This window comes from Spea bombifrons, chromosome 1 (assembly GCF_027358695.1).
Source record: "Spea bombifrons isolate aSpeBom1 chromosome 1, aSpeBom1.2.pri, whole genome shotgun sequence".
NCBI classification, from domain to species: domain Eukaryota; kingdom Metazoa; phylum Chordata; class Amphibia; order Anura; family Pelobatidae; genus Spea; species Spea bombifrons.
In genome coordinates this window covers 110,767,708-110,783,308 of record NC_071087.1, presented here as the reverse complement: position 1 = coordinate 110,783,308, position 15,601 = coordinate 110,767,708, and the positions used below count along the sequence as shown (strand labels likewise).

Genomic DNA, 15,601 nt, shown 5'->3' with positions numbered 1-15,601 from the left:
TAAGTGTTTTTTTAATGTTGAAGAATGCATGTGAAAGTACTCCAGAATGCATTCTTCTTTAATGGGAGTGTCAGGGACATTAAACTTTAAATGTATATTTTTAAATAAGAGCAGGGTAAGGGCACTTTGACCTCTTTCTAACCTCAAAAGATTATAACTATACCATAAAGGATTTCCTGTTTTTTGTATGTGATAATATGATTTTACTTTCAAGAGATTACTTTTATAAGATAGCACTCCAGCCCTCATGCTAAAGGTATTTTACATGGACTCCATTGCAGGGAAGGGCTAGTACCTTCTAGTCTGGAGGTAAAAGAAAGCCAAGTGCCCCGCAGCCATGCCCCTCCCCATAACTAACTCACACACACACACACACACACACACACACTTACCTTGTCTGGAGCCTGTCTTTATAACTGCTCATGCACTGTGTGAGCAGCTGCGGTAACATCCATGAGAGAGCCGGATGTGTATTTGGACCTGACTTTTCCATAATTTGGAGCTTAGTGAGTTTTTTAATAAAATGTTGCTACTGTTACATTGCAAATCCTGTAAACCGTCACTATGTGGTGAGTGACCTAGAGAGTACATAGTTCTATTCCCTGAGATCCTCACTATAGAAGAATGCATATTTAAGTAACGCTTTATATTTATTCTTCCAAAATGAAAACAAAAAATAAATCACTTACCTGACACAGAACTTTCAGTCCTGTTGAGGGAAGTTTCCCTCTTCCTCCATGATCCAGAAGCTGTCAATCAGTTGCAGCAAAGTGCTTTGTCTGAAATCAATGGTAGGACTTCACCTGAGCCAGTTGTGGAATTGTCAGGAGGAAAGAACATTATGGTGAACATCTCCTACAGGGCATTTAAATTGAGGATGAGGAAAATGCCAGTGGGATAGCTCAGTTGATAAGTTCTCTGATTGCAGAGCCATTTCAAACCTCAGGTCATAGGATGTAGGCTCGAATGAGTCAACTCATCAGTTCATCTTCTTCCGAGGTCAGTAAATGAATACCATCAATTGTGTAATAATAAAAATATATATTATTCAGCGGCCCATTTGGTTAATTCTGAGAGTGTGCACTATGCATTTAGAGACATTCTGCAGAATCCCACCATGCATTTGCAAAAGGGACCAAACAAATATTTGATGGCTAAAGCACCCCTTTAAAATTAATGGATTGGAGGGCTTTAATGCCACCCTTTACCACAATATAAGCTAAATAACAAGCTCTATTTTTTACTTTAGCTTTAATGTATATCATACGCCATGTGGCCTCTGGTATGTTATGCAATATGTTCTCTGAAAGGCTCCTCACCTGACTAGTAATAAAATGTATTGCTTGTATTATTAATAGCTCAGCAGTAATTAATCATCTCAATAGTCACATTCAAGGTTCTTGAAATGTTACATGGAGGGGTAAAAAGTTTATGTGCATGATAGCCCTCGGATCAATAGTGAACTAGAAAGGTATGATTCCTAGAAAATGAGCCTGCATTATCCTTAGGAAAATTTGAATTTCCAGCTTTCTTATATTGCCTCGGTTAATCCTCAACTTGGAGAAAATAACGAAACATTGTTTTTAACAATATAATTGTATGATACATTTAATTAAATTGTAAAATACTTATACACAATTGTAACTAAGAGATGCTTAGATCAAAATTCGGAAAAGTTAGTTTTGAGTCATTTTCTTCCATATTCTAACTTATCATTACAAAAGCTACCTGAGCCTATCCGCTTCTACTGAGCTCTTTTCTTCAGATGGAGAACTGTATATCAAATGTTACACCAGGGGGGGATTAATACAGTTATTAGAGTGATATAGAGATCAATACAATGAGAAAATTGAAAGATGCATTGCGTAAGACTGTCCGTACCCTAAACAATGTTTGAGGTTTTTACAGCAGGAAAACATTAGCAGGCGTGATGAGCTGAATAATTCCAATTTGCCAGCAAATTATATGTTTTGATAGAGAGAACAATTGCTAAATATATAGATTCTACGCAGTGGGTGGGTTGTTTTAAATCTTTACAGTATTCATTTTATTTTGTATTCCTTAATAAAAATGCCCAAAAAGAACGATTCTACACCAAGGCAGTTTTTTCTTTTAAAAATGTATTATATTATGAATTTATTGCTATGCAATTACAGATAACGTGTTATACAATGGACCTGCACAAATCGATCATTCTACAGCAAAGTAATTCCTTTTTTTTACTTTGTTATTGAAAATTTAGCACAGATCTATAAACATATTGGCTTATTCCTTTATTAGAATTCCCATTCCGTCTTTTATTGGCTTTTTTAAGAGAAATAGCAATTGGCTGCTCTGTCCAGGAATAAACTCACAAGGGGTAGAAAATTAATGTCATAATCATGGAAATATGTATTTTCTACATTGATTTTGTTTCTATAGCTTAATTGGGGAATCTCAACCCTTCTGGGACTTTTTTTTAAAGGTTTTTGTTATCACACATTTTTCTATTTGGTTTAGTATATATTGGGTGATTTGCTTAGGTAACGTATACGCTGTTTATATGGTTGTCACCTAAATCTAATTATAGAAAATCTTAAACAATTGTCATTCCATTAAATAATGACATTCCTATTTTAAAAAATTCAACTGATAAAATACAGCGATTTAGATGCAATATAAGGTGTGTTATGTTTAGCCACTAGGGGGTGTCCTTAATCCATTTTGTAAGCACATATGACATTCATGTTCTCAAAACAAAAAAGACAAAAAAAAGCAGTTATTTTTCAAATTTAAGATAATTTGTATGAATTTCTTAACAAAAGCTGCTGCTATGTCAGACCATTTTTGTCGGCTAATGTTAAATTTAAGCTAGGTATGCTGTTTTACTCAACTGATTCGGTGGTAGATAAGTGGAGAGCCTCCTAACAGAAGAGATGTTCATACAGTAAGGGAATTCAAACAGAAGAAGAGACCAAGGGCTAATTATGGTTTGAGTCTTTACAGCAGACGGTCTTTACAATAGACTAGATGAGCCAATGGTTGTTATTTGCAGTCACATTATGTGTTAGTAGTTCCAAATTTAACACTGTAACTAAATGTAGTACTTTTGGGTGCCTGTAAAAGAAATACTTTAAATACATAAAACTTGTATCTCATCCATATTTTTGATGGGAGTATTTAATTGCAATAGGTTGTTGCCATAATAGCAAAAAAACGCTTCTGTGATGAAACCCTTTAAAAATGTGAAAGAACCAAACCCAATATTAATTTACGTGGATACATTAATTGGGAAAGACGAAAATTAAGGTTGAAGACTCTGCAAAAACATGAAAATCGCTCTGGTTCTTATGGCATTTAAACGTGTCATACACAAAAAAGCTGGCTAAATGTTTAAATCAGGTGTTACCTATTGTGTAGCGATAATGTATTCCCAGTTAACCACTGTATATGTATGGGCAACTGATGGCTTTATCATAGCCCAGAGATTACAAATGCCACAGCTCTGGTACTATATAATGAGGGGTAGCTATGTAGAATAGGTAAAGAAAGGCTGGACTAAAATGAACTTGCCTTATGTCCCCAATCCATTACTCCACTTGCCCTATATCACTAAAATGCCTTAAATGTCATGTCTTAAAGGCTAAAGTGAAGCATAGGTAACCCGTTGATATGGGGAGAAGAATTCATTGCCACCTGATTTTTGGCTTTGTCATAGCTAAAGGTTCCTATTTAGGTAAGCATTGCCTTTGGTATCCTTAAGCACTCTGTAGAGCAGGGATGGCTAATTTGTAGCCTGTTATTTATCTGTTATTTATCTCATGACATTAAAACCTACATGTTATTTTTCAATGGTTAAATTGCATACCATTTTAACAACGGTAATCATATCCAACTTGAACACTGTTCGCATTCATCTATTTGGATGAAGCGTTTATTGCGTGTTTGAGCATTCCTATTGAGTAACCAATGTTATCATTTTTTAAGTGTTGTTTGGTATCCAAGGAATTTTTAATACCTTTCCAGTCAAGTGGCAGTGCTATTTATAAAGCCAGATTAGGAACAGATCTGATACAGAAGTCACATGTATAAATTTAACCATGGGCCTTGTAGCTCTTTTAAGTTGTTTACTTAAAAGTGCTCTCTGCTTTCACATTCAGCATATGGCTATACAGATTAATATGGATCACCCTGTCTTTTAATAGGTTTTAAAGTTAATGAATAGTTATCTTTGAAGAAGGTGTTCAGTGGGTTCAACAGATTAGTTACTGGTGTGTAAATGTCAGGACTCGGGTAATCAGGTCGAGTAGGAGCCTATGTGCAGGGGATACTTTGGGTTCGGTCTGTAACCCATGATGCATGATCATACAAAGACACCACAAGCAGAAATCTAGGTAATGCAATGTATTGTATGTATTATGACAGGACAAGCAAATAAGGGTTATACAGTCTGTTAGCAAGAAACCGGACGTATAGCAGGATAAATAAATACCGGTAATAAGTCTTTTGGCAGGGAGCCCACTTGGAAGGGTACGAAAGGCACGGAGCCCACTTGGAAGGGCACGAAAGGCACGAAGCCCACTTGGAAGGGTACGAAAGGCACGGAGCCCACTTGGAAGGGCACGAAAGGCACAGAGCCCACTTGGAAGGATACAAAAGACACAGAGCCCACTTGGAAGGGTACGAAAGGCACGGAGCCCACTTGATAAGGACACAAAGCAGGGAGTCCACTTGATAAGGACACAAAGCAGGGAGTCCAATTGAGTTCTGAGTGCTCCAGAGGGCAGAGGTTGGCCACTAGTGGTAGCAGATTGATATACCACATGTATGAAAAAGCCATGACTCTGACAGTAAATCTGCTCCTGATGAAAGGCTTAGCATTTAGCAAATGCAACTAGTGGCTACATATGCTCGGTCATGCATATCTAGCCATCAGCGGCCATCAGCGGCACTTACGTTATCAGGTAGCTAATCACCGGTCCAGCCCTGTATTTAAGTATCTGAAGGAGAGCCATGTCTATACCTGGCTCAGCCCCAGCTATGTTTGTGTTCCATTATAGCTGGCTTGCGCACCTTTGCACAATTTCTGATTTTCAGAAAGATTTCTGCACTGATTCTGCATATGATGGCCATTTTTAGAGAACACATTTTAACCGTTGTGCTTTATCTTCCTTTATCTTCCGTTGTGCTTTATCTTGAGGACAAACATAAGGAACAAAGAAAGGTGAGAGGTAGTGTGGGGGTTGTATCAGGAAGTTCTAGCAGCTAAGATCATATGCTTCTCTGAAGTGGGTTTTGAGATTTTTCTTGAATGTTGGGAGGAAGGGTGAAAGTAGGTTCCAGAGGTATGGGGCAGCACGAGTGAAATCTTGTAGTCAGGAAAAAGGAATAGGTGATAGGTGAGAAGGAGATCCTTAGCCAATGGGAAGAACATAAAGATCGAGTAAGGGATTATTTTTTATGATGGCAGAAATTTATGGAGGAGCAGTGTTATGGAGGGCCTATGGAGTGTTATGTTACTACAAGGAATTTAAATTTAATTATTTAATTATTAAGGTAACAGGGAGCCAGTGGAGGATTTCACAGAGTGGGGAAGCAGAAAAAGAGTGACATGCAAGGCCTAGTGGCAGCATTACATCAGACTGCAGAGGAGAGAGTCGAGACTGGAATGCCAACCATAGTCAAGACGGGAAATGATAAGGGAATTAACCAAAGTTTTTGAGGATTCTTGGGTGAGGAATGGATGGATGCAAGAGATGTTTTTTAGGTGCAAGCGGCAGGATCTGGTGAGGGACTGAATGGGAGGGATGAAGGAGAGGTTTGAGTCAAGGATGACCCCAAGGCATTGGTCTTGGTTAGTGGGAGAGATAGTTGTGTTGTTAATGGTGATAGAGGATTCAGGTACTGGGGTGGAGATAGAAGGAGGGAAGGTAATAAGTTCAGTTTTAGAAAGATTAAGTTTCAGGTAGCGTTCTGACATCCATGAAGAAATAGACAAGAAGTTGATAGTATAAGACATGAGAGACGGAGAGAGATTAAAAGAAGACAGGTAGATTTGGGTATCATCTCCATATTAATGATACTGGAGGTTAAATGAGATGATTAGTTTGCCAAGAGATGAAGTATAAAGAGAAAACATCAGAGGGCCAAGGACACCAACTGAAAGTGGAAGGGGTGATGATGTCTTGCCAGAGAAGCTGACAGGAGGATTGGTTAGACAGATATGAGTAGATCCAGCAGTGAGCTGTATCTCGAATTCCTGTAGAAGAAAGTAAGTCAAGAAAAATGTGTTGATCAACAGTATTAAAAGCAGCAGAAAGATCCAGGAATATTAGAAGGGAGAAGTGACCCTTTGCTTTGGCAGAGAGCAAGTAATTGGAGACTTTTGTTAGAGACCTTTCAGTAGAGTGAAGGGGTTTGACACCAGACTGTAGAGGGTCAAGGATGGCATTAGAAGAGAGGATGTTAGTAAGACAATTGTAGACAATCTGTTCAAGCAAATTAGAGGTAAAAGGAAGCAGAGAGATAGGATAGTAGTTAGTCAGTAGTTTTTTATAACGGGTGTGATTAGAGCATGCTTGAAGGTTGTTGGTACAGTTCCAGCTGATGGACAAAGGGATGGTGATAGAGACTTTGTGGGATGTGATGGGGTCAGGACAAGGGCATAGGTTTTTTGGTGAGTGGAAGAAAGAAGACTAGCAAGCTCTTCTTCAGTTGTAGTGGAAAAGGCAGTTAGTATGTGGAATCTAACATTGAATCTAAACACAGAACCCGAGAAGGACATACCTTTAGACTGCTGACTGAGACAAACATAACAAATAGGTGGGGCACACCTTTTAAAGAAAACAGAAGCTGAAGCTAAGAGCAGGACTGAAACAAAGTATCAGCAGGAAACGGCAGAGCTCAAGGAAATCCAGGAATGGATTACAGCAAAGGGGGAACTGTAGCGAGACAGGGGAAACTACAGATAAGCAGCTCCGCAGCCTGAATGGGGCCTGACAGGTTGTGTGAACCTCAAAGGAACAGAATGAGAGGGAGGGCTTGGTATGTGCAATAAGGTGAGAAAGGGATGCCTACACCACCACCATTTCTGCCATCAGGCCTAGGAGTGTGGCTGAATTGTAATCCTCCGAAGGAAAGTAGAGTAGAAGTGGTAGTATCACAGGGTGGATCCAGGTTTCAGTAAGTGCTAGTAGGTTAAAAGCATGGCAGAGAACTAGGTCATGTATACTAGTGAGTTTGTTGCATACAGAGTGGGCATTCCACAGGGCACAGTTGAAGACGGAAGGGAGTTTATGGCTGGAGATGATAGGATGTCATATCTTAAAATGACAGGGGTTAATTTTAAGAAATGGGGTAGACTTTATTGAATTAAATTAAACTGGGAACAAATTAGGTGTCTGATCACACACACTATTAGGGTACCCGAACTATAATGTAATCGTTTCACTTCTCTAATGGTAATAACTTCAAATAAAAATTGCACTTTACTAGCAATATAGATTGTTAATGGATAAAGTGTTAGGGAACTTGCAATTCAATATGTCAATAAAAGTCTCAATTACATCCACAATCTTCCAGTATGTCCCTAAAGTTTACTCAGTCACCTGTCCCTTTAGCCCTAAAATAAAATAATAAAACTATGGGGAGATGGAATATATTAAAAGGAGCATCAGCAGTTATTAAGAGGCAGCATGTCTGTGTGACTCAGAAGGTGCTTTTGTTTGTACTGAAAATCTCCCTTCACATCTACACAAATGGACTGTATTAAAACAACAGTTATCTATTTATCTGTAACAGGTATGTTATAAATAGTGTGCTTGTCTCTCTTATAGCTATTGTCCTTTGCATAATGTATTAATAATATCTATAAATCCATTTGATAACAGCACCTTTGCCTATTCTCTGCAGCTAAATATGATCACTTCTTACAGCTGGGATGTCCTTTAAAACTTGTAATCCTGAAGTGTTACGATTTATTTTATTTATAGTTAATCACTTATCGAGGTACGATCTGTTATCCAGAAAAGAAAGTCTGTATCATGCCCCGAAAGGGCTGGATTTAAGCAGTCTAGTCTTAGAATAGGAGCTTTCTTCATTCAATACATACATTCTTCATACGAACACCGGTGGGATGATGGTTGACCACATCTACAATGTTTACGAGGACAGATATCTTTTCCCATATTGCTAACCAGTACATGTAAAGTGATGTTATGTAGTTTGTGTGTATGGCAGCACTTGATCTTGTCCTTGTCAGCAATATGTTAGACAGATCTTAAAGGTTTAGTCACACTATAAAAGGTCGCTGATAGCTATCGCAGTAAAAACCCTGAATGCTGCTAAAATATTTGTTAAAGCTACAAAGATGGTTAAACATAAGTAGTAAATAAATTTGCAAAATTTCTTAGCATTGCATAACACCTAGGAGGATGACATTCATTTCTACAGATGAGAGATGGACACATACAGGCTTGATGACACTCTTGGGCACAGGGCCGGCCGAAGACTTAACGCCGCCTGGGACGAAGTTTAAAACGCCGCCCCCCCCGCCGACGCCGGGGGGGGCGGCGGCATTTTAAACTTCGCCGACGCCATAATCTACGATCCCCCCCCCGGTACTTACCTTTAAACAGTCCTGCGGCGAGTCTCCCTGCTCTGCCACGGTGCCTGCTTGTAATGCTGAGCGCCGGAAATTGACGTCACTTCCGGCGCTCTGCATTACAAGCCGGCACCGGGACTGAACAGGGAGACTCGCCGCAGAGGAGAGAGAGAGAGGGGCGCCGAGCGGGTAAGCGAAAACCACTCGGTGCCCCTCTCTCTCTCCTCCGCTTAAAAAAAAAAAACAAAAAAAAGCGCTTGGGGCGGCAAAGTGCCGCCCCTTCTAAAGTGCCGCCTGGGGCAATTGCCCCAGTCTGCCCCATTATAGGGCCGGCCCTGCTTGGGCATCTACTGATTCTAAAATAGACACTATCCAAAATCTGTTAATAACAGGGATGTGTGTATATATATATATATATATATATATATATTTATATATATATATATATACACACACACACACACATGAAAATAGATCAGAAATACGGTGTAGATATTGTTTATATTGTAAATGTGCACGTGATATACTCCCCCTCGGTTGGCTCCATTGCTGGCTTGGAAAATGCTGCAAGCGTTGGGTCCCTTAATGCTCCCTTGTGCATGTGTGGAATACATAGGACCATGGAAGAGGAGGGCAACTGCAGCAGCATAGCTGCATCTCAGGTGCTTTCATTTTTTGTGTTTTGGCAGAATGCGCATGAGAGTACTCTAATGTGCATTCTGTACTATTCTATAGTCGGGGGGGGGCAGGGACATTAAACTGTCTAGTTAACTGAAAGCAGAAAGAGGTTGTAACTAGTAACAGTGACATACATTTCACTAAACAGGTGTCATGTACTCATAAAATGAACCGGATAAACTGGACTTTGGAGGAAGATTTCACTCTGGCTGGATTGTCAAGTAACCATAGAATACAGCACTTCTTGTTTGTCATATTCTTATTCTTATATCTTATGTCAATCTGTGGAAACCTCACTATTACTACCACAATATGGATGGAACGTAAGCTCCATACGCCTATGTACTTTTTCCTTGGAAATCTCTCATTCCTGGACATCTGCTACTCATCAGTGACTGTGCCTAAGATGCTTCTAACCTTAGTGGGTGGGAGCAGTGAAATCTCATATAAAGGATGCATGGCTCAACTATATTTCTACATTTCTTGCTGTAGCACAGAGTGCTTGCTCCTTTCTATCATGGGCTTTGATCGATATGTTGCCATATGCCACCCTATGCACTATACTACAATCATGAACAAGAGAACATGCCTCCAAATGGCATCAGGCCTTTGGTTAATTGGGTTTGCCACTTCAATTATACACACTGTTTTCACTGCTCGGTTGCCCTACTGTAACTCCCGAATGATGTCCCATTTCTTTTGTGACATCCCACCTATGCTGAAGCTTGCATGTTCTGATACTTTTCTCAACAAAGTACTTATCCTCACAGCTGGTGGATTTCTAGGGCTCAGCTCTTTTGTCTTAACTTTGATCTCATACATCAAAATTATCTCTGCTATCCTTAAAATGCATACTAAAGTAGGCAGAAGTAGGGCATTTTCAACATGTGCTTCTCATCTTGTTGTGGTCCTCATATTCTTTGGAAGTATCAGTTTCATGTACATGAGGCCAACTTCAAATTATTCACTCGAACAAGACCAACTAGTATCTCTCCTATATGCAGTTGTGACCCCTGCCTTAAATCCTATCATTTACACATTAAGGAATAAGGAGGTTAAAAATGCCTTAAAGAAAACATTCAATAAAGTTTATTTCTGAAATAATTTTTTTTTTTTTTACATTGTCTTTGTATTCATTTGGCCTGGGAGATTGCAGTTTGCTAATCATAAGAATCTTTAGAATTAGTAATAGTAATAAAATTAAAATAGTAAAATTAAAAATAATTACGGGTCCCATTTATAGCATGATCAAGGGCCCCATGTAATTGGAGATAACATAAATCCAGAGGAGGATTATTAAAATGGCGAATGCTTCGCAGGATTATCTGGAAAGACTAAGGAATCTCAATATTTATAGCTAGGAGGAGCTAAAATAGAGCTGTTATCTGACAGAAACATTTAAATACATATATTTAACAAAGTACAGAAGGGAGATAATTTTTTAAGACAGGGAATGTAAGAATAATATTAATAATATTAATATATTATAGATAATATAATCCAAAAAAGAGGCTTAGTTAAGTAATGGAAGAAAAATGTACTTTACTGAGAGGTTGGTAGATAAGTGAAACAGTCTCGCAGGGGAGTTGGTAGTGGCTAATACAGTAAAGTAAGTTAAACATGCATGGGATAGGCATATGGCTACCAAGAATCTACAGTAAGATAAGACCAAAGACTTACGGTTTGAGTCTTTACAGTAGATGGCCCAAATCGTTCTTATCTGTTGTCAAATTCTATGTTCCTATGATATAAAGTGAAAAGAAAAAGTAAGTAAACCCTTTGGAATTACCAGCATTTATGTATAATTTCATCTTAAATATGATCTTCATCTAAGTTACAATAATGAACAAACTGAATCTGCTTTAGCTAATAACACACATATTATTGTATTGTTTTTGTCCATATTGAATACATCATTCAAATATTCACGATAGGAGTTGGAAAAAGTATGTCAACTTCAACAAAAGCTAATTGGAGCTAGGGGTTAGCAAATCTGATTGGTCCAATCAATGAAACTGGATTGGAGTTGTGTTTTAGAGCTACTTTGACATGAAAAAGACTCAAACAAGTTTATCAAGGTAAAATATAGGATACTGTCAGGGTGGCTGTCCATCAGCTGAAGCTCGGTAGAAGTTGGGGGATGCAGTAGAACAAAACATCAAAATAAATCTACTACAGAAGATTTAAAACAATATGTCTTTTGGAGTGGCCTAGTCAGAGCCCAGACCTTAACCCAATAGAGATACTGTGGAATGACCTCAAGAGAACCTTTCACACCAGACATCCTTGGAATATGTCTGAGCTTAAGTAGTTCTGTAAGAAAGAATGGTCTACAATTCCTCCTGAACATTATGCAGGTCTGATCTACAGCTACCAGACATGCTTGTTTGTCGTTATTGCTGCCAAAGGAGGTTTGACCAGCTATTAAATGCAAGGGTTCACTTATTTTATGCACCATCACTGTAAATCCTTAATGGATGTGACATGAAAGATTCTTATTGTTTGGGTATTATTAGCACTTTGTGTTTGTCTATATATGTGACTTAGTTGCAGATCAAATCACATTTTATGTATAATTAACGCAGAAAACCAGGTAATTCCAAAGGGTTCACTTACTTCCCATGAAATAAAAATATTTTTCTCCTTGAGCATATAATACAATCATACCTGGGAACGTCTGGGCTCCGGCTATCCGGAGCCTTCCCTTGCGGGACGCGGTCAGTGGGAGTGACCCGGAGAATTCGGGTCTTGACCCGGAGAACTGGAGAAGAGGTGCTTCACCCGGCAATCTCCAGGTCAAACATGGAGAGTTCCCAGGTATGAATACAATGCTCTATACAGTAATGTAAGTTAACATTGGCAAACGGCTGGTTTTATTCAGAAACTTCCTTTATCTGCAGACCTGGAGACCTGGAGACCTGGAGGTTGCCATTGTTTATTTTGGGTGCCACACTTGACTGTTTTTTTAGCAATGCTAATTCCTCCCTCAACTTTCATTAGAGTGCCTGGCTGGGTAATTATGACTGAGCCATTGCATTGTTTACCACAGGAAGTATAACAAGGAGTTCAGGTGTTTGTCTACCAGTCTAGGCTCGGATAACAGAGCTAGAAAAAGTACACATAGCTCATATGTGTTGAGATAATTAATCTGCTAACACCAAATGTTTCTTCAGTGCAACAGGTTTACTTTATTTTGTCTTTTCAAACAATAACACAGCAGACATCTTAAGTCAGGACAAGAACTTTCTAGTAACTTAGACAAGAAGGAAGTAGTATAAAAGGAAACATATCATAGACCACCAGAGAGCATAAGGAACAATAACAACAAGATACATTGCCCCCTAGTGTCCGGAAGCAAGCAGAGTTGATTCTCTTTCCAACAATATGCAGCTGTCTAAAACATCGCTATTTAAAAATCTAGAACTGTTAAAGTAAACAACACAATCATTTTCAAGACATATTTTTAATCTGGTATTAGTAATACATGAGAAAAATGTAGTAGTAGGAACGAAGAAAGGACATAAGGCACAAAAATTCCATGTTGTCTCATACCAGTTTCACAGGCAGAAATTGTTGGTGTAGTCAAAAAACTTGTTCTCAGGAGGTACTGGGCAGGGCAGTCAGGACAGTCAGTACAAGTTTGCAAAGAAAGGTGAAAAGGCAGGTCAAAACCAAATAAACAATGCCAGGATAAAGTGCCAAGAAGACTAAGAACTAAGGTGAGGTAGAATCACACAGGCCTACATCTCTCCACAGCTACAACATCAGAAGTCTTCTGTGTAGTTTACTGTGAAAATGCATTATGTCTAGAAGCAAGATGTGTCCTTCATAATGATGCTGTGAATCTTGCTCTATTGCACATATTCAAAATAGATGCATTGGGACTGACACCACCCTTTACAGTTTATAGTAGACTTGTGTATTTAGATTCATACAAACTGCAATTTTTCAACTTTTGGCAAATTCAGAAAATTCATACTAAGCCACAAAAACAAGGCCAGACCCCACAAAGCAGATGAAAACTATATATTGTTCTTCATCTTCTATCTTCCTCAGAACCTCCGCCGGACATAACCTTTGCATGAATTTCCCGCTAGTAAGCGATATAGGACAATATTTTACTTACTATTTTGACTTTAAGGTCTTTGTGACATAGTGTACTGTAACCCACCAATTATTCACCCAAAGCATCATGAAACAATATGGAAAGAAAAAGGAACAAAATAATTTTGGTGCCAAAATGGGACAACCCCTTTTGGGACACTTTTTATTATTAATCCCTTAAAACCCACTTTTTTTTTAAGGATGCTTATAAACTTACACTTTAACACTCTTCCTCCCAAATTCCTTTAGCTCACCTTTCCTAGTCCTTTTCCTGCAATACTCACCCTAGTGTGGCTGGTCCATCCCTAACAACCGCATTTTTATATCTTGTATAATATACCCTAACTCCCTCTTAATTGTAAGCTCATGTATGTTACATACTAATTGTTATGTCCTGACTACCACTTGTTGCTGCAGAATCTGATGATGCAATAAAAAATAATAAATAATAATAATTTATGTAGCACCATCATATTCCAGCGTGGTGTACAATGGCATCTCTTTTGTTTTTAATAGTTTTCCATTTTTTTTATTAATTACCTTTCCTGTGGTCTCCTTTAAAATATGTTTATTTTAGTCTAAGAGAATTATGGATTATCAGAATTAAATTAATTAAAATATATCTTTTGTTTTTAATCTTAGTGCAACTGGTACAAAGCTGCTCTCGTAAGTGCTAAATAGAAGATCATTTTCGATTGCATTATTTTACAACTCTTTAATACATAACATTGAATTCAAAAGTAATTATTAGAACATCTTTGCTATTTTCCAGCATTACGCACAAATTCCCAAAGTGATAAAGGACATAAAGTAAAACAAATACTCACAGAGTTTTTCTCTAAAGGTTAAATCATATGGGGCATTTAAAATATTATAAAATGCATCCATGAATTTATCTGAGCAATGACAATGCATTTAAAATTGAGAACTAAAGGACTAAATGCAACGCTGTCCAAAGTAAGTATGTAATTTGTTTACTTAGACGCAGCATAGACATAACTGTTTAACATTTTACAGAGAACTTTCCTCCAGGAAAAGAGCTGGTATTGAATATTTCTTAATCCTGATTCATATTGAAATCTAGGTGTAAATAAAAAAAGTGTATATTTTGATAAAAATAAAAACAACTATGATTTAATGATTAATTCTGCCATTTTTTTAAATTTGTCACGTGAAAATCAGAACACCGTATTGAACAATAAATTGTCAGAATGCTGGATTTGAAGCATTTGCACAATTTACGTAAAAGTAAAAAACAATGACATTAGAAATCATGACATTAGTAAAGAGTGCTTCTTATATGACTCCCAATAAAACACCTCCAAACACATCTTTGTCAAAATGTGAATAAAATGTTTTCAGGGTAACATTGTCTTGCATTGCAGTGTTCTGTAAAAGGGTGGCTTAATGGCTACTGTGAATGGGTCCTTATTCTCTATAAAATTTCAAACAGGGTCCTCTTTATCTAATGTATTGGTTTGTCTTCATCTATGAATTCTAGTTTTTTCATACCCCTTGAATATACTGTACTGTAAGAAGCCCAGAATACAAAATGTCCTTACTGTACTGGTTTTCATAATCTCAGATGTTTTCCCCTATTTTACTTTTATAAAATTATAATTTAAAGACAAATGCGCAGTGCCACTACAATATTTCTTTGTAAACAGAGTGAATAAAAGGGAAAAAGTTTGCTCTTAACTAATACCAAGATTTTCTGATTAAATTCTTGTGCAAGCTATTAAGGCTAAAACACTTTTCTTTAGGTCCTGTACACTGTGTATCTCCTTTTAATCCTACATATTTTCTTTCAAATCCTAGGTAATCCACTAGCATTCACATTTTGATTACTTAATCCATTGTGTAATTTATTGCTTTTTAAATACGGAAATGGGTGCTGCCAACTGGACAATAGCTTCTGAATTTGTTCTTCTAGGATTCAAAAACTGTGATGACTTTAAGATGCCCCTCTTCTTCTTGTTTTTAATAGTATACTTTATAACTATTCTTGGGAACATTGGCATGACAATAATTATACAGACATCTCCACAACTTCACACTGCCATGTACTTCTTCCTCTTTAATTTATCACTGATTGATGCCTGCTTTGCAACAACTATCAGTCCTGTGATGTTGACCAACTTCTTTAAAGAGATTCCACGCATCTCAGCAATTGGATGTGCCTTACAGATGTACTTTGCGGTGGCGTTTGGGAGTTCAGAATGTGTTGAATTTGCATTC

The 15,601-nt window shown here is 37.8% G+C and overlaps 1 protein-coding gene across 1 annotated transcript; it reads left to right on the top strand.

Annotated features, from left to right (window-relative positions):
* Positions 1–9,425: 9,425 nt before the first annotated feature.
* On the top strand, positions 9,426–10,559 carry LOC128467755 (olfactory receptor 1020-like). The gene is made up of 2 exons (XM_053449502.1): positions 9,426–10,346; positions 10,503–10,559. The coding sequence occupies exons 1-2, from the start codon at positions 9,426–9,428 to the stop codon at positions 10,557–10,559; spliced, it is 978 nt and encodes a 325-aa protein (XP_053305477.1).
* The last annotated feature ends 5,042 nt before the right edge of the window (positions 10,560–15,601 follow it).